The 26,063-nt window shown below is 57.5% G+C and overlaps 1 protein-coding gene across 3 annotated transcripts; it reads right to left on the bottom strand.

Annotated features, from left to right (window-relative positions):
• Positions 1-1,000: 1,000 nt before the first annotated feature.
• Positions 1,001-25,864, bottom strand: MAP1A (microtubule associated protein 1A). 3 transcript variants are annotated; one of them, XM_089539449.1, is made up of 7 exons: positions 25,757-25,864; positions 24,427-24,528; positions 13,846-13,928; positions 12,945-13,085; positions 4,512-12,399; positions 3,509-3,744; positions 1,001-3,109 (listed from the first exon to the last, which is right to left on the bottom strand). In XM_089539449.1, exons 1-7 carry the CDS (start codon positions 25,851-25,853, stop codon positions 2,954-2,956), a joined length of 8,703 nt encoding a protein of 2,900 aa, XP_089395575.1. In that variant the 5' UTR covers positions 25,854-25,864; the 3' UTR covers positions 1,001-2,953. The 3 variants fall into 3 exon arrangements, with proteins under 3 accessions (XP_089395575.1, XP_089395578.1, XP_089395576.1); XM_089539452.1 differs by lacking the exons at positions 24,427-24,528; positions 25,757-25,864 and adding an exon at positions 21,933-22,071; XM_089539450.1 differs by lacking the exons at positions 24,427-24,528; positions 25,757-25,864 and adding an exon at positions 21,406-21,551.
• Between the last annotated feature and the right edge of the window lie 199 nt (positions 25,865-26,063).

Here is a 26,063-nt window from a genome sequence, read left to right on the forward strand (position 1 = left end):
CGAGAGGCAAGTGGTCACAGATCTCCCCAGCAGGCCTGGCCTGGCATCTTTGGAAGGTGGCAGGGATGTGGCACCTTTTTGTGTGGCCATTGGGAGTGTTGCCCATGGGCTGCTGTCCCTCTTGGCTGATGGTGGGCAACTCTGACCTGTTGCAGCAGAATCTGGAGGATTGATGTGGCCAATTTGGTGACTTGCCCAAAGCCTCATTGTGGAGGTGGAAAAGAAACCAGCTTCTCTCCAAGGTCCCGCATGTGATGTATGCATTTGTGCTGAGTCTCGGCTGCATCTGAGGCTGAGGCACCAAGTGGTCCTCTTGGCCCAGGTGGGTCAGATGGACACTGTGGAAGGGCAAACCCCAGTGCCAGACCTACAGCATTGAAACGCTGGGCTACACCTACTGGGATCTCCCAGCCACTTTGACCACTACCTGCACTGGCCAGGGGATTGTGGGTGTTGGAATCAAAAATGTAATTTCCCCAAACATTACTGCAGCTCTTCAACAGGTAACTGGCCCAGGGAGTGCTGTGTCCACTGCCTTGGGAAGTGGCATCGCAGGTGGCAGGAGAGCCGCAAGAACAGAAGGGAAACCATGGTGCACCATGGGCATTGGCGTGGCTCTCTGTATGCCCCAGATGCCAGTGGATTCTCGACAGGGAGGGGCTGTACCTTATCTACAGTGTTTCTCTATTTTGTGTGTGTGAGAGCAGTTGGCTCTGCCCCCCCCCCCCATCTGACGCACATGCATCCAGGCCCTTCCTCTGGCTTTCCCTTGGTTATCCTGGCTGTTGGGCTCTGGGCCCCTGCCAGTCCAGGGGGCTTGGGTGGCCACTGTGGAGACAAGGAAGACCCAGCTCTTCCGACAGAAGAACCCTCTCCTCTGCCGAGGAGCCAGAACAGCGGGAGATCATGGTGGGTATCTGTGGGGCGGGGTGGGGGCTGGTCAGGCTCCCAGGGCAGAGCGACCTGGACCTTGGCATGGGGAGGTGAGCCGCCACACACCTTGCAGTTCATGTGGGTTTATTGGTTAGTGCAGCCTCTCCCTTTACAATCATTAGAGTTACAGAGCATTGCACACAGAAAGAAGGGCGAGGAGGAGGAGGAACAGAAGTCAATTGTACATAATAATGGCAAAGGGGTGGAGGAGGCTCCATTTTTATACAACATTCAGCCAAGAAGAGCAGATGCCATTTGGGGACCACAAAGAGGATGGCAGTGACAAAGAAGCCATTGTCATGGTCACTCCAAATGAGTCCTATGTACACGGAGGAAGCACCACATGGGGCGGCCGCACACATGCAGGAGGCGCAAGCACAAGCAGACTCTCAGCCTCTCCCACTCTGGGTCGTGAGCACGAGGGACCCAGACCCCCTCCCCATCGCAGCCAGTGGGGCTGAGTGCATTGAGAAAGGGGTTCACAAGCTCTGTCATCAAAGACCCAAGCAGGCCGTGCTCAAGACTGCTTCCAAAGGACAAAATGTGGGAAGGATGCTCAGACTGATTGGGGGGGGGGGGGTCTGGCTGTGTTGTGGGGCAGCAAGGAAACAAGGAGGCTGGGTTGGAAGAAGACCCTCCCATATACTTTCATGGGGAGGGGGAAGGGAGTGGAGGGCATCAGCCCCATTGCTCCCAGCTTCAAGTTTTGAGGCAGAGACATTCATAGGTGGGTGAGGGCACCTGTGCGTGCCCATCCTTGTGCGGGTCAGAGGAGGGTGCTTGGCCACAGCTGGAGGGGCCATCTGACTGGCCGGCGAGCCAGTGGGCACTTGGCCTTCTCTCTGCACCCACGGCTGGCTCCTCCAATGGGGCCCCATTCAGATCCCTGGCCAGCCATTGGCAGAGGAGAGGAGGTGGCTGGGGGCACCAACATCCTACAGGTTGCGGCCTTTAGAAGCAAAGGTGCCGCCCTCTGCCCTGCAGGGTCAGGGCAGATCCGAAACTGTCTAAAACATACACACACAAAAACACCACCAACCACAACACGCAAAGTAGGTTGGAACTGCATGAAAATGAGAACCAAATAAATAAATAAATTATGGCCATGAAAATCTTTAACGTCCATAGAGCATTCCTCTCACATGCGCCCACATTCACATGCATCACCTCTGCTAGAGAGCAGCCCCAAAATGACCATGCCCAGGGCCACCTATCGGGGACGGAGCACCCGCTCAGCCTGCCATGTGCTGCTTGCTCTTCTCACCTGGCACACAAGCAACATGGGATGCTGGCGTCTCCGACCCCCCCTGACCTCTGGATCTTCCTGTTGGGGGGGGGGGCAGCCAAGTGCATGGCCCAGCCTTGGGTCCTCGGACATGAGGCCCCTCTCTCACTATTCCGTCCTCTTTGTGAGACTTTATTCTTGGGGATGGGGTGCGGAAAGAGAGGTATTTTTCTGGGGTTCCTCTGAAGAACCCAGCTGCCTCTGCCTCTTGCAATGCTGACCCAGCTGTTGCCAAGGCAAAAGCCCCATTGCTCAAGCCCCTTGCCCACCCTCCCTCTGGAACCAAGGGTACAGTTACAGTGCCCTGGGAGCAGCTGTGCTTGCAGAGGGCCAGGCTAACATTGCCAGTATTTAGCGGCTGCCACCTTGCAAGTTGGGGGTAACGTTTTGCCGTTCTCAAGCACACACACGCAGAGTGCTCTTGTTTCTACTGCTAATTTTGCCTCTAGCACTGCTACCAACCCAGACAGTTTTGGGGTGGGGTGGGGGTTTAAGGGAAGGGCACACGCAAGCAGAACCAAGGGAACCAAGTCATCTAATGGTAATGGCAGTAGTGGCGGCGGCAGCGGCAGCAGCAAAATAAACCTGGGAAAGCGAAATGGGCCCGGGATCCCTCCAAGCTGCCCTCCCCCATGTCCTGACCTATTCCTGGGCCCCATGTTCAGGAGGGCAGAGGAAGGGGGCAGAGCTGTGCAGGAGGAGTGGAGGTGGAGGAGCACCGGCCAGAGCAGGGCCTCAGAACTCGATCTTGCAGGCCGGGAAGGACTCGTCCTGCATGACCACTGTGCTGCTGCTGGCCAGCACCATGATGCTCAGCTCCTGCTGCTTCTCATGGGTCTGCTGGTACCATTCCCGCATCACCTCCGTGTCGTGTGTCGGGATGAGGGTCACCTGAGGAAGCAGGAAAAGGCATGGTGGTTCCAAAAGGCAGCTGGTATATCGCCCCCCAACCCAGCACGACCTGGTCACTCTGGCTACTGCCCTCCTCCTCCCCACAAAGGAGTCAGGAGTGAAGCACCAGTCCCACTCAGCCCTGGAGAAGGTCCCTCAGGCCTAACATCCCCAGTTGGATTGGTTCCTGACAGAAGAACGCCTCCACGTCTTACCCAATATCCCAGCTTCTACAAGGGCTAGAATCTCACTTCTTTAAAACGAAAGAAAGACAGAATCTGGACCAGGTGGTGGTCCAAACCAGAGCTGTGTCATGCCCAGAATGTGGGCACAAACGAGCCACCGGAAAGGCCTCCTGAGACCCCCACCCCAAGGCCAAGGTGGCTGAGCAGCACCTACCGGCAGGTTCTCTCCCCACTGGGCCTTCCCCTCCAACAGCGCTTCCAGGACGGCCCGGCTGGGCTCCCCGCTTCCGGGGTCGTTCCCGCTCACGACATAGTAGGAGGCCCGGACCCGCCTGAAGAACTCCTGGTCGGTGTTCTTGCCGCTGCAGTGGTTGGGGATGTAGGCCAGGTCCACGTAGATGGGGGGCCCGGCCGGCATCGGGGCGCTGCTGCTTTTGGGGCTGCTGGAAACTGAGCGAGAGGAAAAGGATGTCAGACTCTGGGCAGGACTGCCAACCCTCCCCTTGTCCCTGTCTCTTGGTGGGGGGCACACAGCCATTGAGGTCTTGATCCCTCTCCCAACAAACATGCCCCCAGCCTCCCATGCGCTGACTGAAGTCAACAGGCGCTTCTTTGCCTCCTGTACCGTTTGAGAAGCAGCCTGGCCAGGGAGAGGGCTGGGGTCAGTGGTCTGCACTTTATGAACTAAGTTTCTGGCTGCCTCTCCTGCTGTATGGGGTGCTGGCTCAATGCCCCCTCCCCTTTCTTCTTCATGTTGTAAACATGTTGTGTTTTTTGCATTTCTATTGCTGCTTTGCTATTGCATGCCGATACTCTGAACTACAGCTCCTGTGTTTCGATTTCTAGTTTGTCCAGGGCCTTCGCTCCTATTTGTGGCCTTTTTATTGTGGCCTTGGGTGCCTGAGACCCTTCTTTTGTGACACTGTAGGCGGATAGTTTGTGCCTCCTTTCTGGGACGGATGAGCAAGACCTTCTGTGGCTTGTCTCCTCCGCTCACACTGGACACACAGAAGGCCCAGAGGACAGGAACTGTCTGGACCTTTGGATGCTGTTGCACTGCAACACCCAGTATTCCTCACCATGCCCTATATGATGAGTAAGGGGCTGCCGGGAGCTGTAGTTCCACGTCATCCATAGGGCAGCACCATCAAGGCCCCTGTTTCTAGCCCTGATCCCCCAGCCCCCTCTTGCCCACCCAGGTGCTGTCTCCATCTTACCCAGGTTGCTTTTCATGCTATTGAGGAGGTTCTTTGTGCCACTCGGGCCACTGGGGTGGGAGCTCCGGACACTGCTGCTCTCCTTCTCCTCCGCATGGGGCTTGAGAGCCTTATCCCTCTTGGTCCAGGCTGGCTTGGCAGGCTGGTCCAGCCTCCGGGCTGGGGATGGGGATGGGGAGGACTTGCCCTTACCAGACGCTGGCTTCCGCCCCAACCTGTGCTTCGGCTCCTTCTGGGAGTGCATCTTCTCTGGAGGCTGACTCAGGATCTGATTGTGCAGGAGCACCTCAGGGTCCATCATGCAGACATCTGGGTGGGGAGGGTGGGGGTGGGGGTCCACCAGAGACACCGGCTGTGGGTCGTAGCCGAGCCAGGCACTGCTCCCACTGCCAGAGCTGCCATGATGTGAGCTACCAGTGGCTTTGTCCACCGGTAGGAAATCGGCATCTTCATCTGAGTCCATGGCCGCGTCGGCCGTGATGGAAGGGCACTCCTCCGTTTCCGGGGGGACGTCTGAATCTGACTGGGATGTTCCGGAGTCACTGACAGACGTAGGGGGTGTTTCTTCCCCTGTGGGGGCAGCTGCTTGCCTGTGGCCACTGGGAAGGGTGTGTGGCCGCCCCCTGGCTCTGGGCTGCCCCTCTGCCTGGGAGAGCTTGCTGTCGTCTTCTTCATCGTCGTCCGAAGAGTCGTGGGGACTGGGGTTGATGAAGGAGGGGGAGAGTTCTCCCCTCCTCTGCTGCTGGTATTCACAGGAGAACCTCTGCCCACGCTCTGAGGGGCTTCGCATGCACGGCTCCTGCTCATGGGAGACGCTGCCTTGGTCCTCTGCTTGGCTGCCCCACCGAGCCGCCTCTGGGAAGTAGGCCTGGAAGGTGCTTTCTTCTGGGGTCTCGAGGGAAGAGGGGCGTGCGTGCCTCCCCTCCACTGCCACCATTGCTTCCTCCTCCTCCTCCTCCTCCTCCTCATCCCTGGTCCCAGTTGCTGTGCCCGTGTCTGGGGGCACTCTGTGGAAGGCCAGGGGACTGGAGCTCACCTCGGTGGGGCCGTTGGCTGAAGTAAAGGCCTCCTGCTGGCACTGGGGAACCAGTTCTGGACCCTCAGGAAAGCTGGCACCGGCTGTCCACTCTGCGGGGCTCAGTGGCTGCGGGGGGCAACTCACAGTGCATGGTGGGGAGGGTGGGGGCCAGAGGTTGCTGGCAGGGAAGGCCCCTCTGGTTTCCTCTGGAGGGTCTGATGGAAGCTCTGCAGGGGCGATGTGGGTCCCAGGCTTGGCTGCTGCCACTTCTGGGCAGGAGCCCCCCTGCCTGGGTGCTGTCACGGCCTGGAGGGGGCCCTTTGTGGGTGCCACTCTTGGAGAGGGGCTGGCCTGCTCCCAGGAAGGCCCACAGGACAGCTGCCCTCCCTCCCTACACAGATCAGTTTGGGGGGACCCCATGTTAGGGTCCGCTTGCAGCCAGGCCTTTCCTGAGACCTCCAGGTACTCGTCAGCCTGGCATTCTCTGCCCGGCTTCTCCCACAGGTGGGCAGAGGAGAGGTGGGCCTCATGCCGGAAGAGAATGGAGGGCTGGTGGGTCTGCAGGGAGGAGAGCTCAAAGCCGGCTCCAGAGACAGTGGAAGAGTCTCGTCCCTTGGACAGGAGGGATGGGCCTTTGGCCGGCTCCTTCTGCTTCGTCCCCAAGATGGCAGAGGGCAGCCATGGAGGGTCTGTGATGGTAGGGGCTCCTTCTCTGGGGGGGCTGCTAGGGTAGTCGTTGGGGCCACACTGAGCAGCGCCGAGGTCCTCTACTTCCAAGGAGGCTCTGGAGGCTTCCGTCCCTGAGATGTCTGTGTAGGGGGGGTCCCTCTCCATCCCAGCCACAGAGGGCCTTGTGAGATTGGACTCCTTCTCCGACGGCTCCGTGGCTCCCTTCTCCAGCTCAGTGTCACTGGTGCTTTCCTCCCCGCCAGACTTCTCATAGTAAGTGTCCTTGTGGGGGGAATGTGGTCTTGGCTTCTGGCTGGCCTCCGCCTCCGAAGGCCACACATGCTCCCTCTTGAAGGCTGGGCTCTCCTCCTGCCCAAGGGATGCCATGGAAAACGCTGGGCGTCCGCTGAAGCCTCTATGTCCTGGAGAGGTCATGGACAGGGGAGGTGGAGATGCGGCCCCCTCCTCTTCCTTGGGGTCCTGGCCACAGCAATGGGAGCTCTCCTGCTTGGCCTTGAGATGGTAGTGCTCTTGGACGCTGGCATAGCTGAAGGCGGGTTGGACCTTCTCCTTGGGGGAGGTGGGAGAGGAAAGCTCCTTCTCAGTCGGAGTGTAGAGGCAGGACTCTTCCTCCTTGGAGGAGATGGGGGAAAGGGATTCTGCTGGCAGCCGTGGGGGCGCCTTCCCCTTCCCAAGGGGGCCCAGACCCAGCAGCCCCCCATCCCCGTAGACGTCAGCATAGTGGAAGCTCTTCTGGTGAGGGTAGGGAGTGGGCTCCCTTTCCTCCTTCTCCCCAGCCCCTCCATGGGGCTCCCAGGGTTCAAATGGGTCGGCGGAGGACTCAGGGGTGCTGGGGCAAGCCTGGCTCTCGACCTGGCTGAGAGCGATGGAGGGGGTTGGGAGGCCGTGGCCCTGGTGTGCCTCAGGGTATGTGGGGCCCGGACTCCTGCTCCTCTGCTCCTGGCTTCCCTCCATGGTAGCAGTACTACCGCCTGGGGGCTTCTCTCTGGCCCCTGGCTTTCCATTTTCCCCTTGTTCCTCTCTGGAGCCCAGTGCATCCTTATGGAGAAAGACACCTTCCACTGCCAGCCTCTCCCGCATGGTGCTCCTCTGGGCCAGGAAGGGGGCTTCTTCCTCCTCTTCAGGAGCCAGTGACCCACACGGTGAGGAAGACATGAGAGGCTCCTCTCTTTCTTCTGCAGCCATCCATCCAGGCATGGATCCGGGGACCCTTCCATGCTGTGGGGAGGTCCCACTGTCCACAGGGGCCAACATCTCATGCTCCGTCCAACTCTGCTGCTCGCTTGTTTGTGGTGCTGCTGCCGCCGCCACCTGTGTTTGTCCAGGGGGGCACTCTTCCTCCCACTGAGCCCCTTCCTTCTCTGGGGCAGCCTCGTCGGGGAAGCGCCCATGCACCATGCCCCACGTCTCCCTCGCTGAGTGCCCAGCAATACTGTCCCTATAATCTTCTTCCTTGTGAGTTGTGGAAGGCAGCAACTTAGTCTCAGATCCCTCTGTCTCATCATCCAGAAAAGTACATTCCCCCTTTTCTTTGTCATATTTAGGCTGCCACTCTCTGCTTGGGAGTTCTTTCTCCTCCTCCGGAAACCACACTTTCTTTTCACAGTTTGCATCTTTCAGATAAATGTCTTCCATTTCTGGAGACTGTTCTCCCTCTTCCTCTTCTGGATCTGGCCGCTCTTCCTGGAAGTGGTGTGGCTCCGTCTCCCCTGAGCCTGGGGCCTCTGCTGAGGACCCCCTGCCTAGAATTGGGCCTGGACTCCCTTCCCTGGAGGATGGACCTGGGAAAGGCTCCTCCATGACTGGGTCTGATCCAGCCAAGGAAACTGACTTGGTGGCTTCCAGAAAGATCTCCGTGCCAGGCGTGACTAGGGAGGCATGTTGGTCTTGAAACAGGCCCTTCTCAGGGGAAGAAAGGAGACCCGGAGAGGTGCCTTGGAAAGAAAGCTCTGGCCCCTTGTCTTCGACCTGCTCTGCTGCAGGAGAAAAGCTGCCTCCGGGCTCCTCTGGTGGAGATTTCTCAGCAGGGGTCTCTTTCGCCAGCACAGATCTTGTGTCTGTTTGGGCAACCTCTTCTGGGGACAAGGCTGGAGGGGTTTCTCCACCGAGACTCACAGGACCCCTGCTCCCTTCTGGAGCAGCAGCAGATGACTTCTCGTGGGCTAAGAAGCCCCCCATGAGATGTATGGCATCTCTGTCTTCTGAGAATGGTTCTTCGGTGGACTTGTCTGAGGAGTGTGCCTCTCCAGAAATCTGCCCAATGAAAGGAGACTCTCTTGCTTCCCCGGGTGGAATCTCTTTGGTGGGCAGATGTGAAGGCTCCTCACCTTCCAGTCCATCTGGGGATTCTCCCCAGCCTTTCGGAGGGGGGATTTCTGAAGCAGAGAACAGCTCGCTCCCCGAACACCTCCAGTCCCCCTGGACATCCTTCTCAGAGGAAGAGCCCTCTGCTGGCTCTGGAAGCACCTCTTGGCCGGGAGGGAACCAGTCGGAGAGTTCCACCGTTTCCTGCGTGTGGTAGAAGCTCATGGCCAGCTCCTTGCTTTCTTGAGCCTGGCGCCAGTTTCCATTGGGGGAAGAGACAGACTCCGTGGGTGTCTGGAGGGAGCTGCCTCCCAGGCTGGGCAAGTCCTGCAGGGGTGCAGGGGGCTCTTTGTCCCTTTGAAAGACCCCCAGCTCGGTGGCCTCCTCGCCTTCTGGGGCTCCGGAGAGCTTCATGGCTGTGCTGGGGCTCTCTGGCCCATCCAGGCTGGCAGGAACCTCGGCTGACTTCTCAAAGCCCTCTGCCTCCACCGTCTCTGACTTTTCCTCCACAGGGGACTGGTGGAAGGGTGTGTGCCCAGCGCTGGTGGGGCCCGAGGGGGTCGGGGAGGCCATCTTGACAGTGCTGTCATCGGGGCTGGTGCATCGTTCCTCCCCCTCCACAGGGACCAGCTCTGTCTGCAGCAGTGGGGTGATGTCTCCTCCCTCCAGGAGCAAGAGGGCCTCCGGGGCCCCTTCTGTGAAAACTTCAGGCAAATGGGCCCTTGGGGGCCCTGGCCCAGGAAAAACTGGTGCAACGCAGTGCCCTTGGGCTCGCCAAGGCCTCTCCAGGTTTGGAGTCTCATCCTCCTTCTCCTGCTCTTGCTCTTCCTCCTCCTCCTCCTCCTCCTCCTGGTCCTGCTGCAAGTCCTTCTTGCCAGCCAGGTACTTCCTCGCGCCTTCTGCTGTTTGTGTGTGGAAGTCTTCCAGAGGGGGAGACTTGAAGCCCTTGTCCTCCTCCAGTGACGAGGTCGGGGAGATGGTCCCAGCAGAGGGCACATAGTCCAGGCCCTGGGTGGCCTCCGTCCGAGAGGAAGGGATGCTGTTGACTGTGTCCAGCAGCAAGGAGCTCTTGCCAGTCTCCTCTGTCTGTGGGGCTGTTATGGAGGCCACCGACTGGTCTTCCGCCACCGAAGTGGCAAAAGAGGAGAGCTTGTCACACTCCGTGATGGAGGTGGCTGACGAGACATGCTCTTCTTCCGCCAGGGGAGCAGCCACCATGTTCGCAGGGTAGGCGAGAAGCTCTGTCTCCTGGCCAGGAAAGCCCTTGCTCCCCTCGGCCACGGCCACGGCTTGGCTCTCATGGGAGGCTCCGAAGGGGACCGGCCGGCTGGGAAGGGCAATCTCTTCAGAGCCGAGGTCAGCCTTCAGGTGCAGGGCCCTCTCTTCCTGTTCATCGTGAATTTCCTCGTCAGAGATGGTCTGCTCCGTCTCCGAGTAGCCGGGGATGGTCTCGTCCTGGATGTAGGAGACGTGCTCGGTGCCCAGTGGAGCTGGTAGAGCAACCTGGCAGGGCTCCCCCTCCTCTTCCTCCTCCTTCAACATTACGGCTACCCTCTTACTTTGCTCTTTGCTTTGATCCGTCCTCCCTTCCTTGGGCTCTTTCCCCTTTTCCTCCAAGGATAAACCTGGGCCTTGAGGGGTCTGGAACATGGAGAAATCTCCCTGCTCTCTCTCTCCTCTGTCTTCTGCCTCCCTTGGGAGCTCTTCCAAAACCCCCAGCTCTGCCTTCTCCAGCCCTGGGGGGCATCTCCTTCCTGCCTGCCTCTCCTCCTTGGTCTCCACCCATGTCCTCTCAGAAGCCATGGTCTCTTCCTTGTCCTCCGCAGGCCTCGCAGTGGGGGAGTCCCCAGAGGCCAGTGCCCAGTCCCTGGCACCTCCAGCCTCCTCCACAGGATGATCCGCTACCGTTGCTGCTGCTGCCACTCCTGTCTTCTCCCCAAACTCTTTTCCATCTGGGGGCTGCGCCATGGCCACTCTCTCATCTCGACCTCCAGGGGCTTCCCAGGCCCCAGTTTTGGGGGGTGTTATTTCCTCCCCCAGGGCAGCCAGGGATGGGGGCATTGGGCTGACCCCTCCTTGGGGCATGCCGCTCTCTTGCCCTTCTGTGGAGGGAAGAGGAGTGCCTGGTGGCGTTCCTTGCTCTTTGGCCTTTAGCTCCTCAAAGTCCTTGGTCAGGTCCTCCGGGGAAGAGAGGACAGGCCTCTGGCCATCTGTGCTGGGCAGCTCTTGTGGCCGGCCGGGCTTCTTTGGCTCCGAGACCAGGCTCTCCTTCTCGGCCTTGCTGCGGACCTTCTCTGCCTTCATCCGTCCAGGAGCCTTGGCCTTGGACAAGGTTTTCCTCACTTCAGGAGTGAAGGGCTTCAGGTCAGGCTTGGGTGTTTTTTTCAGGTCAGGCTTGGCTTCTTTCTTTTTCTCCTCTTTCTTGGACTCTTTCCTTTCGTCTTTCCTTCCATCGTCTTTCTTGAGCTCCTTCCTCTCTTTCTTCAGCTCTTTCTTCTCCTTGTCCCTTTTCTCCTCCAGTTTGGAAATTTTCTCCTTGAGGTGCTTCTTCCCAGTTTTGTCTTTGGCGAGTTTTCTTTTCTCGGCCTTCAGGGCATTGCTGGAGTCTGTTTTTATCTTCTCTGCTTTCGGGGGTTTCTCTGGGGCTTTTTCGAAGAGCTCTTTCGCCCTTCTCTCCACCTTGGCCTCTTTTGCAACCTCCGCTTTTGTCTCCTCGGCTCTTGCCTCCTTGCCAGCAGGCGGCCTAGAAGAGGACCTGAGGCTCTCCTTGCTGTCTGTCCTTTGCCTCATCTTGCCCTGCTTCACAGCTGGCGAGGGCATGCCAGAGACCATCTCCTTCTGCGTAGCCACGGGGTACTTCAGGAAGTCCAGGTGCCTGAGCCTCTCAAGACCTTCCAAAATCTTGTTTTGTGGGGCGTTTCCTGGAAACAGGACCCGCACAATCTTCTCCGCTGGGCTTGCTGGCAGCCATACCACCAAGGCTGTGATGGAGGTCAGGTAGGGCACAGAGATCTCCCCCTCTTTCCCATTGGCCAGGATGATGCCTGTCTTTGCTTTGCTGTTCCCAGCCCATTTCTGCATGAGAAACTGCATCTCCTTGCTCTCCTTCACTGGGTTCAAGATATACATGTCTAACCTCCCAACACCCATTTTGTGGAACAAGGTGATGGGCTCAATGGTGTTGCTGACCACCCGGTAGAGGGGCTCCGGCTTGATGCCCAGCTTGGTGAGGTACTGCAGGGCCAGGCTGGCTTCCTCGATGCTCCGCTTGACCTTCATGGAGGACTCTGGCATTCGGAGCTTCTCGGGAACATTGAAGAACACGACGCCCAGCTCAGGGGAGATGAGGTTCTTCATCCAGTCACTGTAGTTGGTGGAGCCCTGTGACTGCTCCTCCTCCTGCTCCGCTATCTTCCTCTGCAGCAGCCCATTAATCCCTGGGAGGTTGTCCGCCCCAATGTGGGTGAGGAGGATCGAGTCAATCCTGTCCAGGTGCCGGACCAGCTTCCAGAAACAGGATCTCCTCTCTGAGCCACCGTCCACCAGGATGTTGAAGCCATTGACGGCAAAAAGAGCCGAATCCCCCCGTCCGCCAGGGAAGATGTAGCAGCAGGGCTTGGAGAGCTTGAGGAAGCCCCCAGAGGTGGGGGGCTCCAGGAGATCAAAGGGCGAAGGGACGTCCACCGTCTCCGAGACATACTCGGCAAATTCGGAGACCCCGTCCATCTCTGGCAGGACCAGGTCTGGGTTCAGTCTCAGGTTCAGAAGGCCCTGGCACTGAGGGAGGCCAAGGTTGCTCCAGTCTCCCTCCCCAAAGCACGACACGGTGAGGGAGGCTTTGCTGGCAGGATCCCTCTCGCCGAGAAGCTGGGCAACCTACAAGAATCAAGGGCAGGTCCTGGTCAGAGGGGGGCAAAATCCAAAACATCTGCTCAATGAAACTACAGACAGTCAAGGGCTATCTTGGCGCTAATGTGTTGGGTTCCACTTTGTGAGCAGAAATGTTCACTAGGCTCACAGGTGGCATGCAAAGAGTTGTGTTCTGGAAACAAGCTGTGCTGTGGGCAGTGAGGCTGTTTGTCCAGAAGGGAGCCCCAGAGGACACAGAGTCTCGATACACTTCCAAGAAAGCCACTCACATCTTCCACAAACTCTGGGAAGCCCAGATGAGAAAGCCCCAATGATGAGATTAGTCCCGCCCAGGATGTCCGTGAAGATCTCCGAATCTTCACAGCTACCATCCTCATTTAAGGTCCCCTCCCTTCCATTCAGCACCTGCTAGAGGATATCTAGGCAAAGTATATCCCGAGTCATAAAGCCAGATTCAGGTGAGGACTAGAAGAAGGGAATGACCCTCTGGGAGGTCCCAAATCTCACCTACTGAACGTCCCAGTCCCAGGGGAGTCACCCATCAGGCTTACCTCTGGATCAGCAAGTATTTCAGCAAATTTGTGGTAAGAGAAGCTTCCCTTCTGGAGGATCAGGTCCCCTTCTTGGTCCGATCTTTGCCCGCACAGCACCAGCAACTTGTGGGCCGAAGGGTCACATAACAAGGAACGGACCTGTCCAGAGACAAGAGGCCACTTTGGAGCACGGAGCATGGCAGGGAGGCAGAGGCACCAGCACCATGTTTACCTGGACACTGCTTCACTCAGAGCAGAGCTTGGGAAAATGGCTGGGTGGCCGTCTGTCAGGGATGCTTTGACTGAGAGTTCCTGCATGGCAGATTGGGGTTGGACTGGATGGCCCTTGTTGGTCTCTTCCAACTCTATGATTCTATGTCTTTTGTGGAAACAAAGCACTGCATCCTCCAACCTCAGCTGTGGGAGTTGTGGCCTAAAAAAATTAACTTTCCCAGTTACTGAATTTCTTCCTCATTATGCCCTTATCAGGTGGCCAATAAGGCTTAGGCACTGACCCATGCAGCAGGGCTAACGGTTACCAACAACGACCGGATCATAGAATCATAGAGTTGGAAGAGACCGCAAGGGCCCTGATCCAGTCCAGCCCCATTCTGCCATGCAGGAAATCTAAACCAAAGCATCTCCATTGACAGATGGCCATCTAGCCTCTGCTTAAAGACCTTTAAGGAAGGAGACTCCATTGCACTCTGAGGAAGGAGCATGTTCCACTGTCAAACAGCCCTTACTGTCAGGGAGGGTAAAGCCCAGCCCAGGAAGGCCGAAGCTGGCATCCGCACAGCCAGGAACTGCCCCAGCCCAGGGCCAGTCCTGGCAAGGCAAGGCAAGGCCAGGCGGCTCTGAGCCCGGCCAAGGCCAGGCACCCCCCAACCCCACTGTTCCTTCCCAGCCATGGACCCACCTCGGCCACAGCACTCTCCTCGTCTGGGTTCACAAGGATGGTGGAATCCAGGTCATGGCTCTGGTGGCGAAGGATCCTCTGACCTGGAAAGAGACAGAGAGAGGGGCGAAAAGGTGCCTCCCAGCCGATGGAAAGGGAGAGAAGAGCCGCCAAGCCCCCGCCTCGAACAGGGACAGAAAGGATGTCCTACAATATTCAAGGGATGGCTGAAAAACACAGTTCTGAAAGTTGGGAAGCATGGGCAACAGGAATCCTGAACCGATGAGGAGCATCTTCACACAACAGGGACTGGTTTTATGTAAAATGTCACAGGGCTGTTTTTCTGCACAACAAATAGCTTATTTTTCTGCAACAAAAGAAAACAAAAGAGCCCTGTGCATTGGCAAAAAATTCTCACATGGTTGTTTGGTACAGAGAGTAGCCTCTTTTGCACATAAAGCAGCATTTTTGTGCAGAAAATAACATTCCTCCATAAAAACAGTATTCCCTCTGCAGAAAATGTTGCTTCCTGCACAGAAAAAGCTGTTTCATATGTTTAAAAGCCATGCATACATTCCATACAGAATAAGCCTCAAAATGCAAGAAGTTTTTGAAAACATTCTGGCAGCAGGAAGAAGATTTGTAGAAATTAATGATTACTTCCTTCTAGAATACAACAGAATTCCTCTCCTGGGAGTTGCTCCTTGGAGGCGGAAAGTGCCCTCCTCCCAGAAGAGCAGCCAGGGCCCCTGGCATTCGTTCCCAGCCCACCGCCCCTTTGTCTTGGGGTGCCCTCTGTGTCTCATCATTCAGGCTGGACGCCTGAGGGCAGCTGGCTTGGAGGGCAAGGTTGACTGGCCCGACCCAAAGGGGGCTCAGCAATGGCTCCTTTTCATCCAGGAGAGAAGTGACCAGTGGGGCGTCCAGTGGGGCTCTGTCCTGGGCCCAAGGCTATTCAACATCTTTATCAATTAATTGGATGACACAATTAGAGGCATACTTATCAAATTTGCAGATGACACCAAATTAGGAGGAATAGCTAATACTGCAGAGGACAGGATCAACATTCAAAATGACCTGAATAGACTAGAAAGCTGGGCCAAAGCTAACAAAATGAAATTCAACACAGAGAAATGTAAGGCACTGCACTTACGGCAAAAAAATGAAATGCAGAGATATAGGATTATGGGAGACACCTGGCTGAACGAGAGACTTATCCATGTGAAAGGGATCTGGGAGTCCAAGTAGACCACAAATTGAACCTTAGTTAACATTGTGATGCGGCAGCTAAAAAGACCAACGCAATTCTAGGCTTCATCAATAGAAGTATAGTGTCTAAATCAAGAGGAGTAATAGTGCCACTCGATTCTGCTCTGGTCAGGCCTCACCTGGAATAATGCTGTGTCCATTTCTGGGCAAAACAATTCAAGAAGGACATTGAGAAACTGGAGCCATGTGTCCAAAGGAGGGGAACCAAAATGGCGAAGGGCCTGGAAACCATGAAGCCCTATGAGGAAGGACTCAGGGAATTGCTGGGGATGTTTAGCCTGGAGAAGAGAAGGTTAAGAGGGGATATGAGGAGAGTCCTGTTTGAATACTTGAAGGGAGGCCATATTCAGGAGGGAGCAAGCTTGTTTTCTGCTGCTCCAGAGAATAGGACCCAATGGAGCAATGGATGCAAGCTCCAGGAAAAGAGGTTCCAGCTCAACATTAGGAGGAACCTCCTGACAGAAAGGGCTTTTCGACAGAGGAACACTCTCCTTCCTCAATGGAGATTTTGGTGGAGTCTCCTTCCTTGGAGGTCTTTAAACAGAGGCTGGATGGCCATCTCTCAATGGGGCGGCTTTGATGGAGAGTTCCTGCATGGCAGAAGGAGGTTGGACTGGAGGGCCCTTGTGGTCTCTTCCAACTCTATGATTCTATGATTCTAAGGGGCTGTGGGAGAGAGCTGTGGCACCACAAACCAGCCAGGCCTGTGTGGCGATGATCAGGCTGGAGGAAGGGCCAGCCTGAGCCCTTCCAGAATTTGGTCTGATGCAATTACCCTCCTTTTGTGTTACGTATGAAGAGGATGAAACTGGGTCAGGCTTCCTGCTCCCAAAAGGAAGCCCACCTGGCAGGAGCACTAGGCTGGCAGAAGAAAGCAGCCATGCTTTCTTACAGGTTGTGCAAGTGAGGCTACAAAGGCAGCCAGTTTTAACATAAGCCCCCCACTGCCCTTCTTTGCCTTGGTGGTTGCAGAGCTAATGAGTCCTTGCACAACTTACAGCCTGGGCATGCACCGTGCAATCGGTTGCACTATGGCAGGATCCAGTGTATCTGTGCCAGCCTGCGTTTGCACCATGTTTTAACCAAATCTTTGCTACGTATATGTAAATACACTTAGGGTTGTGCATATGATATTGTAATTTTAAGGTATACTTTTAATTTTGCTAGTTATTTGTGTCACAACTATTAGCATTGCATTCAGTGGTATATGGGAACTGTGACTGAGGAGGAACCTTAGTGCAAATTATTATTATTAAAAAGCATCACTAAGGATTCTTTATGGGGTGAAATGTGAGGAGGAGAAGGAGGTCAGTGGCTTGGGGGTGACCCCAACCCTAGAGATGCCACTGTTTGGAAGGAAGGGATTGCAGAAACAAGGCAGGTGATGGTACCTGGCCTCATTTTATTCAGGATAGGTGAGATCTTTGCAAAATGCACACCATTCCCTTGCCAGCCTGATGCAGAGATGGCTCTGAAAACTGGAGCAGGAGGAGGTCGTGGTTGTGTGCCTTATCCACGGACATACTGTTGGTTGCTGATAGACCAGAGAGCCTCCATAGGCAGGGGCAGCCTACCTCTCAATCGTAGTTACTGGAAATAAACAGAAGTGGGAGGCCATTGGACCTCATGACCCACTTAGGAGCTTTCTGGAAACTGGGTGGCATCCTTCTTATAAAACCCTTGTTACCATTACAGTATTTTATTTATTTTGCAATAAATAAAGGCAACTTTATCTAAATATTCAACTTCAGTAAATAAATACATTTCAGTACAACACCCAGGAAGCTTCCTCAGCCAGTGGGGCCCCCGAATGAGGGATTCTGGGAGCTGTAGTCCAAATGAACCTCATTTTACCAACCTTCCCCCAGCCCTCCATAGGTTTGCGTTGTTGTTGTTGTTGTTGTTGTTGTTGTTGTTGTGTGCCTTTAAGTCACTTCCAACTTAGTACAGGGTTCGAATCCTGACTCAAGCATTTAAACCTGCCACTTGGAGACCCTGACCAAGTCACACTCTCTCAGCTCCAGAGGAAGGCAAAGGCAAAAATCTTGCCAAGATGGAGACCTCAAGGCTTACAGATCTGTTAATATTTCTGACAGACTATACAGTGCCCAGAGATCTTCATGTTAATAGCCAATTTAAACAGGTTATAAACAAAATAATAATTTGTTTGCTACTGTAAGGACACTCATGCACCAGAAACTCTTAACTGGCTACATTACTCCCTTTACCTCAGAATTTAAGATGTTGGATAGTGGCCAAAATTTTCCGAATTTGACTTAAATTTGAAGTTAGGGTTCCTTAATTCTGGCTTCCTTCTTTATTATTCTTTACTTATCTTGCCTTTGTCACCTCTTTGGCTTACTTTCTGCTCCATTCCCTCTTTTATTCTTTATATATTTCATTTGTGGGCTTGAACCTTGGCTTTGTTTATTTCCTGTGGGGAAACCTTAAAAATCCTGAGGTAAAAGTTACCGGAAAAATGATATAAAATGTATAAAAAACTGTGTTGTGGAAGCCAGGCCTTGCTGCAATGATGAAAATTGCCTCAGAGAGAGAAGTGAAAAGTTTCCCTCAGACTGAGGCCAAACTAGTCTGAATAAATAAGGGCTACTCTTAAGGCAGACTTTTAATGGGTTTCTTGGCAAGATATGTCCAGAGAAGGCTAAGATGTCGGCCAGCGGCCAATATTTTCCTGGCTTGACTTAAATTTGAAGCCAGGTGTTTTTCTTGCCTTGCCTTTTGTCACCACTTCAGCTTTCTTTCTTTCTGCCCCTATTCCCTCTTTTATCCTTTATATAATTGCTTATATTTCATTTGTGGGTTTGAACTTGGCTTTGATTATTTCCTGTGGAGAACCTAAAAATCCTGAGGTAAAAGTTGCCTGAAACACTATATAAAATGTATAAATACATGCGCTGTGAAAGCTAGGCCTTGCTATAGTGATAAAAATTGCCTCAGGCCCAGGAGGTGAAAGCCTTCCCTCAGACTGAGACTAACATACACCAGAAGCTCTCAGCTGGGTGGATTAATCCCGGCTTTACCTCAGCATGGAAGGTGCTGGATAGTGGCCAAGACTTCCCCAATTTGACTTAAATTGGAAGTCAGGTTTTGCTAACTCTGCCTCTGCCTCCCTTCCTTATTATTCTTCACTTGTTTTGCCTTTTTATTCTTTAAATCAGCAATAGCAAGTACATTGGATTTGTTTATTTCTGTCACATTGCAGCCTGTGGAGAACTTAAAAATCCTGAGGTAAACGTTGTCTGAAATATGATATAAAATGCATAAAGAAGTGTGTTGTGAAAGGTAGGCCTTGCAGCTTAGGGTTGCCATAATTGTCCACTAAACCCCGGGACAAAATGTAGGGCAAAATCTAGACCAAACTGTAGGCCAAAACGTAGGACATTTAGGGTCCTCCATTTTTCTTACATGTCCTACATTTTGTCCCGGGTTTTAGTGGACAATTATGGAAACCCTAGCCTTGCTACAATGACAAAAATGGCTTCAGAGAGGTTTAAAGTTTTCCTCAGACTGAGGCTAAGTTACTCATAGGCCAGAAGCTCTTATTAGCTGGACAGATGAATCCCTTTGCCTCAGCATTTAAGACGTAAGCACTGTTTAAGCCTCACAGAGGACTAATGGGTGACAGAGTTGAGTGGGCTTCCTTCTGGGAGCCACTCTGGGAAAAGGAGTCCTACAAAATGGCCGCTTTGAGGCCCTAGAGAAATCGGCCAGAGGCGCATTCTCCATTCGACGTTCCCTTCTTCTTCTTCTCCTCCTCCTCCTCAAGGAGCGGATCTACTAAGAAGGCCAGGCCCCGGATGCTGCATCAGTCACACAAAAGCCACCTGACAGTCCATCATCCACTGCCCTGAAACGGCGGCGATAGGCAGCCAGGCCCCATCCCTGTCCATTGAGCTTGGTACTGAGTGACCAGACTGACCGCCGGCAGCGGCAGCGCCTCCCTGTGGTCAGTCTGGGCTTGAAAGTGGGGCCTCTCTGCAGAGGCCAATCTTGGGGAGAGGGAAGCCAAAAGGGCTGGTTCCTGAACGGCAGATCTGCCTGCCCTCAGCCCATTGCAAGAAATCCGGCCAAGGAACCTCTGCAATAGGGCCGCCATAAGCCACACAACAACAACAACAACAACTGGGTGTCTCTGCTGGAGTTGCACTCTCTCAGCCTCAGAGGATGGCAGTGGAGACCCCCCCCCCCAAATAAACCTTGCCAAGGTCCCTGCGGTCTCTGCCCTGCTTCCATTCATTGGGGGGGGGGGCTGTGGGGGCCATGCTTCTAAGTTCTCTTTCCAAACATCACATTTTCACCAGAGGCTCACTCTTTATATGTCAATATATTTAGGCTGTGCCTATGGAAGAGACCGTTGTCACAAAGCATGACTGGGGATTCTGTATGGGGTGAAATGGCAAGAGGAGGAGGTCAGGGGCTTGGGCTGACCCCGGCCATGACTGACCGCACCGGGTGACCCCAGTGGCCCTAGGGACGCTGCTGGCCCTTGTGTGTCATGTGTCCCACACGGACCCCCTCCTCTGCTGAATCCTGCCTCTGTCTCTTTGCAGCCTCTGCCAGGGAGCTGCCCCTCCGCCGGTCGCGCAACCCTATCCCCCGGGCGCGGCTGCGCATGCTGGGCCTGAGCGTGGCCATCGTGGGCTCCTTCGTGGTCTGCTGGACCCCCTACTACCTGTTGGGCTTCTGGTACTGGTTCTGGCCGGAGGCCATGGAGGGGTCCGTCTCCCCCTCGCTGGCCCACCTCCTCTTCGCCTTCGGCCTCCTCAACGCCTGCCTGGACCCCATCACCTACGGCCTCTTTGTCGGGGGCTGCTGTGGGGCTGCAGGGGGGCCCAGGGCGCAGGCCCCCTCCCCGGCCACTGGCTCCTTCCGCTGCTCTGCTTCTTCCCTTCGCCTCAGGCAGGGGCCGGCCCCACAACCGGATGTGGCCCCTGCTCCGAGCCTTGCATCTGGAGGACAACTCCTGGCCTCCAGTGTCAAACTCAATGGAAAGGGAGTCTCTCCAGGAGGCAGCAGAAGGTGGCCATGGACATGGGGCCTCCCCAAGAATTCCCACCAGCATGACCCCCCCCCCTTTGCACAACTGCACCATTCAAACTAAGGGTGGTCAGCCCTCCAAGGGAAGGCTCCCTTCCTCTAGGGCAGTGGTTCCCAACCTTCCTAATGCCGCAACCCTTGAATACTGTTCCTCATGTTGTGGTGACCCAAACCCATGAAATTATTGTCATTGCTACTTCATAACTGTAATTAAATAGGTGTTTTCCAAGGGTCTTAGGCGACCCCCATGAAAGGGTCATTTGACCCCCAAAGGGGTCCTGACCCACAGGTTGGGAACCACTACTCTAGGGCCCCCTTCCTCTTTTGGGGGTGCAGGGCGCTTGCTCCTGCCATCTCTCCTTCACACTGTCCTGCTCCTGTTCCTGCTGCAAAGGAATCCTTGCCACAGTGCCACACAGCCATCTGGAGGAGGAGGAAGGGGGTGCCATGGCAAAGAGGCGCAGGGCTGGCAGCGGTTGCCTCAGCCCCCTCGCCCCCAGCCCAGGCTTTGTGGCGCTGGTCAATCCCGCGCTCCCTGCCAGGGAACAATAGCTGGCTCCTGACTCGTCTCCTTCCTCTCCTCTTTGAGAGGCAGCAGCTGGCCTTTGGGCCAGGATGGGAGGAGGAGGAGGAGGAGGAGGAGGAGGAGGCAACTGGGGCCAGGGGGGCCGGGAGGGCCACAGGCTCCGCAGGGGCGCCTGGGCAGGGCTCTCTTCTGGAAAGAGAGGAGGGCCAGGGCCTTGGCCAAACTGGCCTTGACCTCGCCTATTGGAGGCTTGCCTTTGCTTGGGTCCCCTGCTTCTGTGGGCTTAGAGCCACCCCCCGAATCCCTGAGGGTTTTCTTGGGCAAGGACTCCTGGCCTGTCATTGCTGAGGGCCCTGAGTGGGGCTGGGGGGACCCATAGCTGGCGCCAGCTGAGCCCCTCTCCAGAGGCCTCGGTTGCAGAACCTGGGAGGGGGCATGGAGGAAGGCCTGCTGCCTCTCGAGGAGGAGGAGGAGGAGGAGGAGGCGGCGGCCTTGGAGCTGCCCCTCCCGAGAGGGAGGGGGGGCAGGGAAAGCCCTGTGGGACCCAACCTCTCCCTCCCTCCTCTTTCTGGCCGAAGGGACAAAGGCAGGGTCTGTTGGGGGGGCGGTCCGGAGCCTGGCGGTGACAGTGGCCGCCTCTTCCTCCTTCATTGGGGGGCGCCGCTGGGCCCTGAGTGGCCGGGGGCCTTCCGTGGGCAGTCAGTAGGGCCCCAGGGCTCCTTCCTCACCTGCTGCCTCCCTCCTCGGGGGACCCTGGGCAGCACTACCGCCATCCGCGCCAAGGGAGGACTGCCTGGCCGGCAGTGGCCGCGAAGGGCGCCAGGGGAGAGGCCCGAAGAAGAGCCTGCCAAGGGCGGCAGGGCAGGGCAGGGGGCGGCCGGAGGCCAGGAGAGGCCTGGCCGGAGGGGAGGGGAGGGGGGCTGGAGAAGGGCCGGCCGGGCCCTGCGGAGCCCCTCCCTCCTGTGCCGGGGGGGCGCCTCTTGGGCCGAAGGGGCTCTGCCTGGGCCTCCCCGCCCCTCCCTCGCGGCGGCTCCAGCTGCAGAATTTGCCGCAGTGCGCGCGCCTCGGGGACGCGCCTTGCCTCTGAGGAGGATGCCTCCTGCTGCCCCTTCCTCCTCGCTCCCCCCCGAGAAGGAAGGGGCCGAGGGAGGGAGGGAGGGAGGGAGGGAGGCAGGCCCCTCCGGGAACAGCGGGGGGGAGGCGACGAGGGAGACACACGCAGACAGACAGACGGAGGCTGCTCCCGGGCTCCTACCTGGGCCCCCGCCGGACACCAGACGGAGGGACGGAGCGAGGTAGGGAGGGCTCCCTCGGAGGAGGAAGGCCAGGAGGGCTCCGGTGCCGGTGCTGCTTTCGCGGACGCCGCCGCCGCCGCCGCTCCTCCTCCGCCTGGTGCCCTGCCTCCCTGCCTCCCTCCCTCCCTGCCTGGCTCCGTCCGTCCGTCCGTCCGAGGGGGAGGAGCCGCCCTTTGCCCCGCCCCCCGCCCTTCCTGGGCCCAAAGAAAGGGACCCTCGGGAGGAGGAGGATGAGGAGGACGGGCTCCATGGAGGCAAGGCCAGGGAAGGAAGCAAGGACAGGCCCAGGCTCCGGCCAAAGGCCTGGGGAGGAGGCCTTCCTTCCTGCCTTCCATCCCTGAGCCTCGCCTGCAGCCAGGGCCAGAGCCGCCCTTGGGAGCCCTGGCTCAGCGGAGGAGGGCCCTGGGGCAGAGAAGCCCCTTCGGAGCAAGCCCTGCTGCCCAGGGAGAACGGAGAGGGGCTGGGAGACGAAGGCCTATGGCTACGGAGAGGGAGCCGGCCCTGGGCCTGGCAGCCCCTTCGCCTTCCGCCCTGGCCTTTGGCCTGCGCCCCCACCCCCCCCAAGGACGCTGGGAACCAGGATGCCTGGCACCAAGACGGAGGAGCTTCATGGCGCCTGGCTTGAAGGATGATGCCCCTCTGCAGCAGAACAGGACCCTTCGGACTGGGCCCAAGCCATGGAGAGAAGGGCTGCCATGAGCAGGACGAGGGAAACCGCCCCCCTTGCTATGGGCAGACCTCAGGGAAGCCATGTTGAGGGAGAAGGGCTCCCAGGCTGGCGGGGAGGATTCTGGCAGTCACCCAAGGCAACTTTTCTCAGTTCTGCAGGGGAGCCAAGTGGCCCTTTTCTTGAGGGAGGATAGTCGGGGGGGGGGCATGTTCAACATGCCAGCCTTGTGCTTCCGCAGAGAGACAGCATGGGAGCCCAAGGGCCCCTTTGCTTTGGGTGGCCTTGGAGCAGAGGCAGGCTGAGGGAGCCCAAAGTCTGGGGCTGGACACAGGAGCCCTCCCCGCCCCAGTACTGCCCCACAGAAGTCCCTGCCTCGCTGCCCCATCCCTCCCCACTTCCCCCCAAAGTGGTACAAGAGGGAAGCATCCTGGATGGAGGTAGAAAAAGTCCGGCTTGCTGGCGCTGGCGATGGCAGAAGGAGGCTGGTGTGGCCCAATGCCTGCTCCGGAGCAGGGTTTAGGGAGGCAGCACCCTGGACAGAGACTTCCACAAACGCAATGAACTATGGCCTGTTACAGACTGCCAAAATAAAGCTGCTTTGGGTCTCTTTGGAGGTATGCTGTTTAAATGATGCACACATCCTAAGAATCCGGAAGCTGCACCAAAGCTGCACTCCAGTGCTTAGGAATGGAGTGTGGCTTTGGCGCGACCTCCGGACTCTTAGGACCCATGCATCGTTTAAATAGCATACCTCCAAAGAGACCCGAAGCAGCTTTATTTTGGCAGTCTGTAACAGGCCTGTGTTTCCAATTGTTCACGACTTACGTAGGCCATAATTAGGTTTTCATTGACCAAGTGTAGGCCAGTCGGCCAAAGCAGACAAAGCCTTGATGATGGCATGGATTCCAACAGCAGTCAAGAGTGCCAGCCAGCCAGTGCCCCACCAAGAGCTGGGTCAGGTGGGGGCAGAGAGGGAAGAGCCTCCCCCTCTGCCACCCTCCCAGCACTGTGGAGAGAAGGGCTTGTGCCACCCTCCCCAAGACCCCTTCCCCGCGGCCCTTGGAGAGACCCTGGGTGGCTGTGAGTCCCTTCCTTGGGCTGCTGGCCAGGAGGCATGGGCAGAGGCCCTACTCACAATGGGGTCCTCTGGGCACAGGGTCCCCTCCAGGCAGGAAGAGGGGTGGGCTAGCAGTGGGACCTTGGCCCTCCCGCCAGACCACTGGCTTTGGAGGCTCCTGAGCGGCAGCGACCAGAAGGTCCCCCGCTCCTCAGGTCTGGTCCCAGAATGGAGCCAGCCAAGTCAGGACCCCACAGGGAGGGCATGCTCTGAGGCTCCCGACAGGGCTTTACGCTGGACCAGGGCAAGAAAGGAATGGGTCCACTCATCTTCATGGGCGGCCAGAGACCTTCTGCCCAGGACACTGGGAGGTGCATGCGGACCTCCCTCCGGCTCTCAGCATTGGGAAGGACGGACTCTCCCCAGGCTGCCTTCAGGCTAAATGTTTTGGGCCGGAGGCTGCTGGAAATCCCTGTGAAAACAGCTGAAACTGGGGCAGAAGTGGGGAGGCAAAAGGAAGGCTGGCACAGCAGCCCAGTTGCTGCAGAGACCAGGTTCATGGTGGAGAAGGACAGAGAGAGAAGGGAGGGGTCGCCAGGAACTGCTGAGGGCCAAAGCCACAGAACCATGTCACACTTGGAGCCTCCCTGCCACCTTCAGCAACATCACTGTCACAAGCAGCAAACTAGAGTCACCGCAATTAAGCCATTGATGAGAAGACACTGACCTCTGACCTCCGAGGAAAAGTGTGCAAGATGGCGGGTGATAAAGAGTCTCAGCTGCTGATCCAGATCCGAGGGAGGAAGGTCAGTGTCCCAGGAGCGAAGGCCTGGAGAGAGAAAGAGCAGAGGGAGGGAGGGGATGGGTTAAGCCACCGCCCGCTGCTGGATGTGCCCCTGGCCCTCAGCCTTGCCTCCCTCTCCGCCCCGAAGCCCCTTCCTCCTCCCAAAGCTCCCGAGGATCCCGGGAGGTGGCTCTTTCATCCAGCTGCCCTCCTCTCTTGGCAAAGGGGAGCCAGCAGCTCATCCCCGCCGCCTGCCCTGCGGCTGAAGCGGCCAAGAGGAAGGGCCAGGGCCCTTGCAGCGCATGGAGCTCCAATGGCTGCAGTCTGCCTCATTCCCCACAAAGCCTGAGAAGGCCGTGGTCATACATGGCCAGGCCTCAGGAGACAGGCCTCAGGCGGCTTGCAAGGGGCTTCCAGGGGTGGCAAGAACAGTGCCTTGCAGAGGTGGAGCGGAGGGCAGCTCTCAGGCGCCTCTGGTTCTCAGCAAAGGGCCTGGGCCACCGCCAGCCACAGAGCCACAGCCCATGATCTGGCCCCAGGGTGCCCTGGGCACCGAAGCCCCTTCAGCCATGGGCCCCGAGGCTGCAGAAGGAAGGAGGGCCCTTTGGCTGCCCCACTCTTGCTCGGCCCGAGGAGAGGGCCAGGCGCCAGGGATGCCTTAAGGCAGCCTCCTCCTCCTCCTCTTGCTCCTGGGGGCGGAAGACCCTCTCCAGACCCTCCGCAGAGAGCTCTGGGCGGGAGAGGCTCTGGGCGGCTGCCAGGAAGCAGCTGCAGGGATTCTGCCAAGTCACTGCTCCCGAGGAGAAGCGCCTCACGGAGGGCTCCCGGGGCTAAGGGCTCTGCTGCTGCTGCTGCTGCCTCTGCGGAGGCCCCGGGGAAAGGCCTCCAAGGAGGGGAGGGGCTGGAAGGGGTGGAGGAAGGAGGGTCCCAGCGCTGGCTCTTGGGGCAGAGCCAAGGCCGCGCCCTGGCCACCGCCGCTTGGCCAGGAAGGCCAGGGCCTGGCCCAGGAGCCGGGCGGGGAGCCCTTCTTCCCTCCAGGTCCCCCCAGAGGCCTTCCCTCGGACGCCGCAGTTCCCGGCCTCCTGCCTCGGCCCGTGTCCGCCAGGCCTTTGCCCCGAACGAGGGCCTCCCTGGCCGGGGCTGCCTCGCCTCCCCTCTCCTTTCCCACCGGGCCTCCTTCCCGCACTGCAGCGCCGGCCGGCCGGCCTGCCTTCCCTCCCGCTCTCCAGGGTGCTGAAGCCCTCCTCCTCCTCCTCCTCCTCCTCCTCCTCACCGCGCTCCAGGCCCCTCCGCACCGCCTGCCTCTCCGCCTCCGCCGCCACTTCGCCGATCACCGCCAGCACCGACCTGCGCCGCCCCTCCGTCTCCATGGCAACCGCCGCCGCCGCCGCAGCCACTCCGCGCCGAAGACGACCAGCAGCGGCAGAGGATGCGGGGCTCTCGCTGCCGCCTCCCGATTGGCTCCCGGCAGGAGGGGGCGTGGCGCCAAGGCCCGCCCTCTCGAAGCCTGTTCTCCGGCGGAGAGACTGTGGTCTGGCGCAGAGGGGCGGGGTCTTCGCGCTAGGTCCGCCCCTTGCTCC

This window comes from Sceloporus occidentalis, unplaced genomic scaffold (assembly GCF_023333645.1).
Source record: "Sceloporus occidentalis isolate IW3139 unplaced genomic scaffold, rSceOcc1.0.p SCAF_9, whole genome shotgun sequence".
In the NCBI taxonomy this organism is placed as follows: domain Eukaryota; kingdom Metazoa; phylum Chordata; class Lepidosauria; order Squamata; family Phrynosomatidae; genus Sceloporus; species Sceloporus occidentalis.

Excerpts from the sequence above, each read along its gene's own strand:
- MAP1A (XM_089539449.1), bottom strand. The coding sequence starts at position 25,853 with ATGGAGACGGAGGGGCGGCGCAGGTCGGTGCTGGCGGTGATCGGCGAA. Across the intron at positions 13,929-24,426 it reads CTTTTCCTCGGAGGTCAGAG|GTCAGAGGATCCTTCGCCAC; the intron begins GTCAGTGTCTTC and ends GTCTCTTTCCAG. Across the intron at positions 13,086-13,845 it reads AGGAGAGTGCTGTGGCCGAG|GTCCGTTCCTTGTTATGTGA; the intron begins GTGGGTCCATGG and ends GTCTCTGGACAG.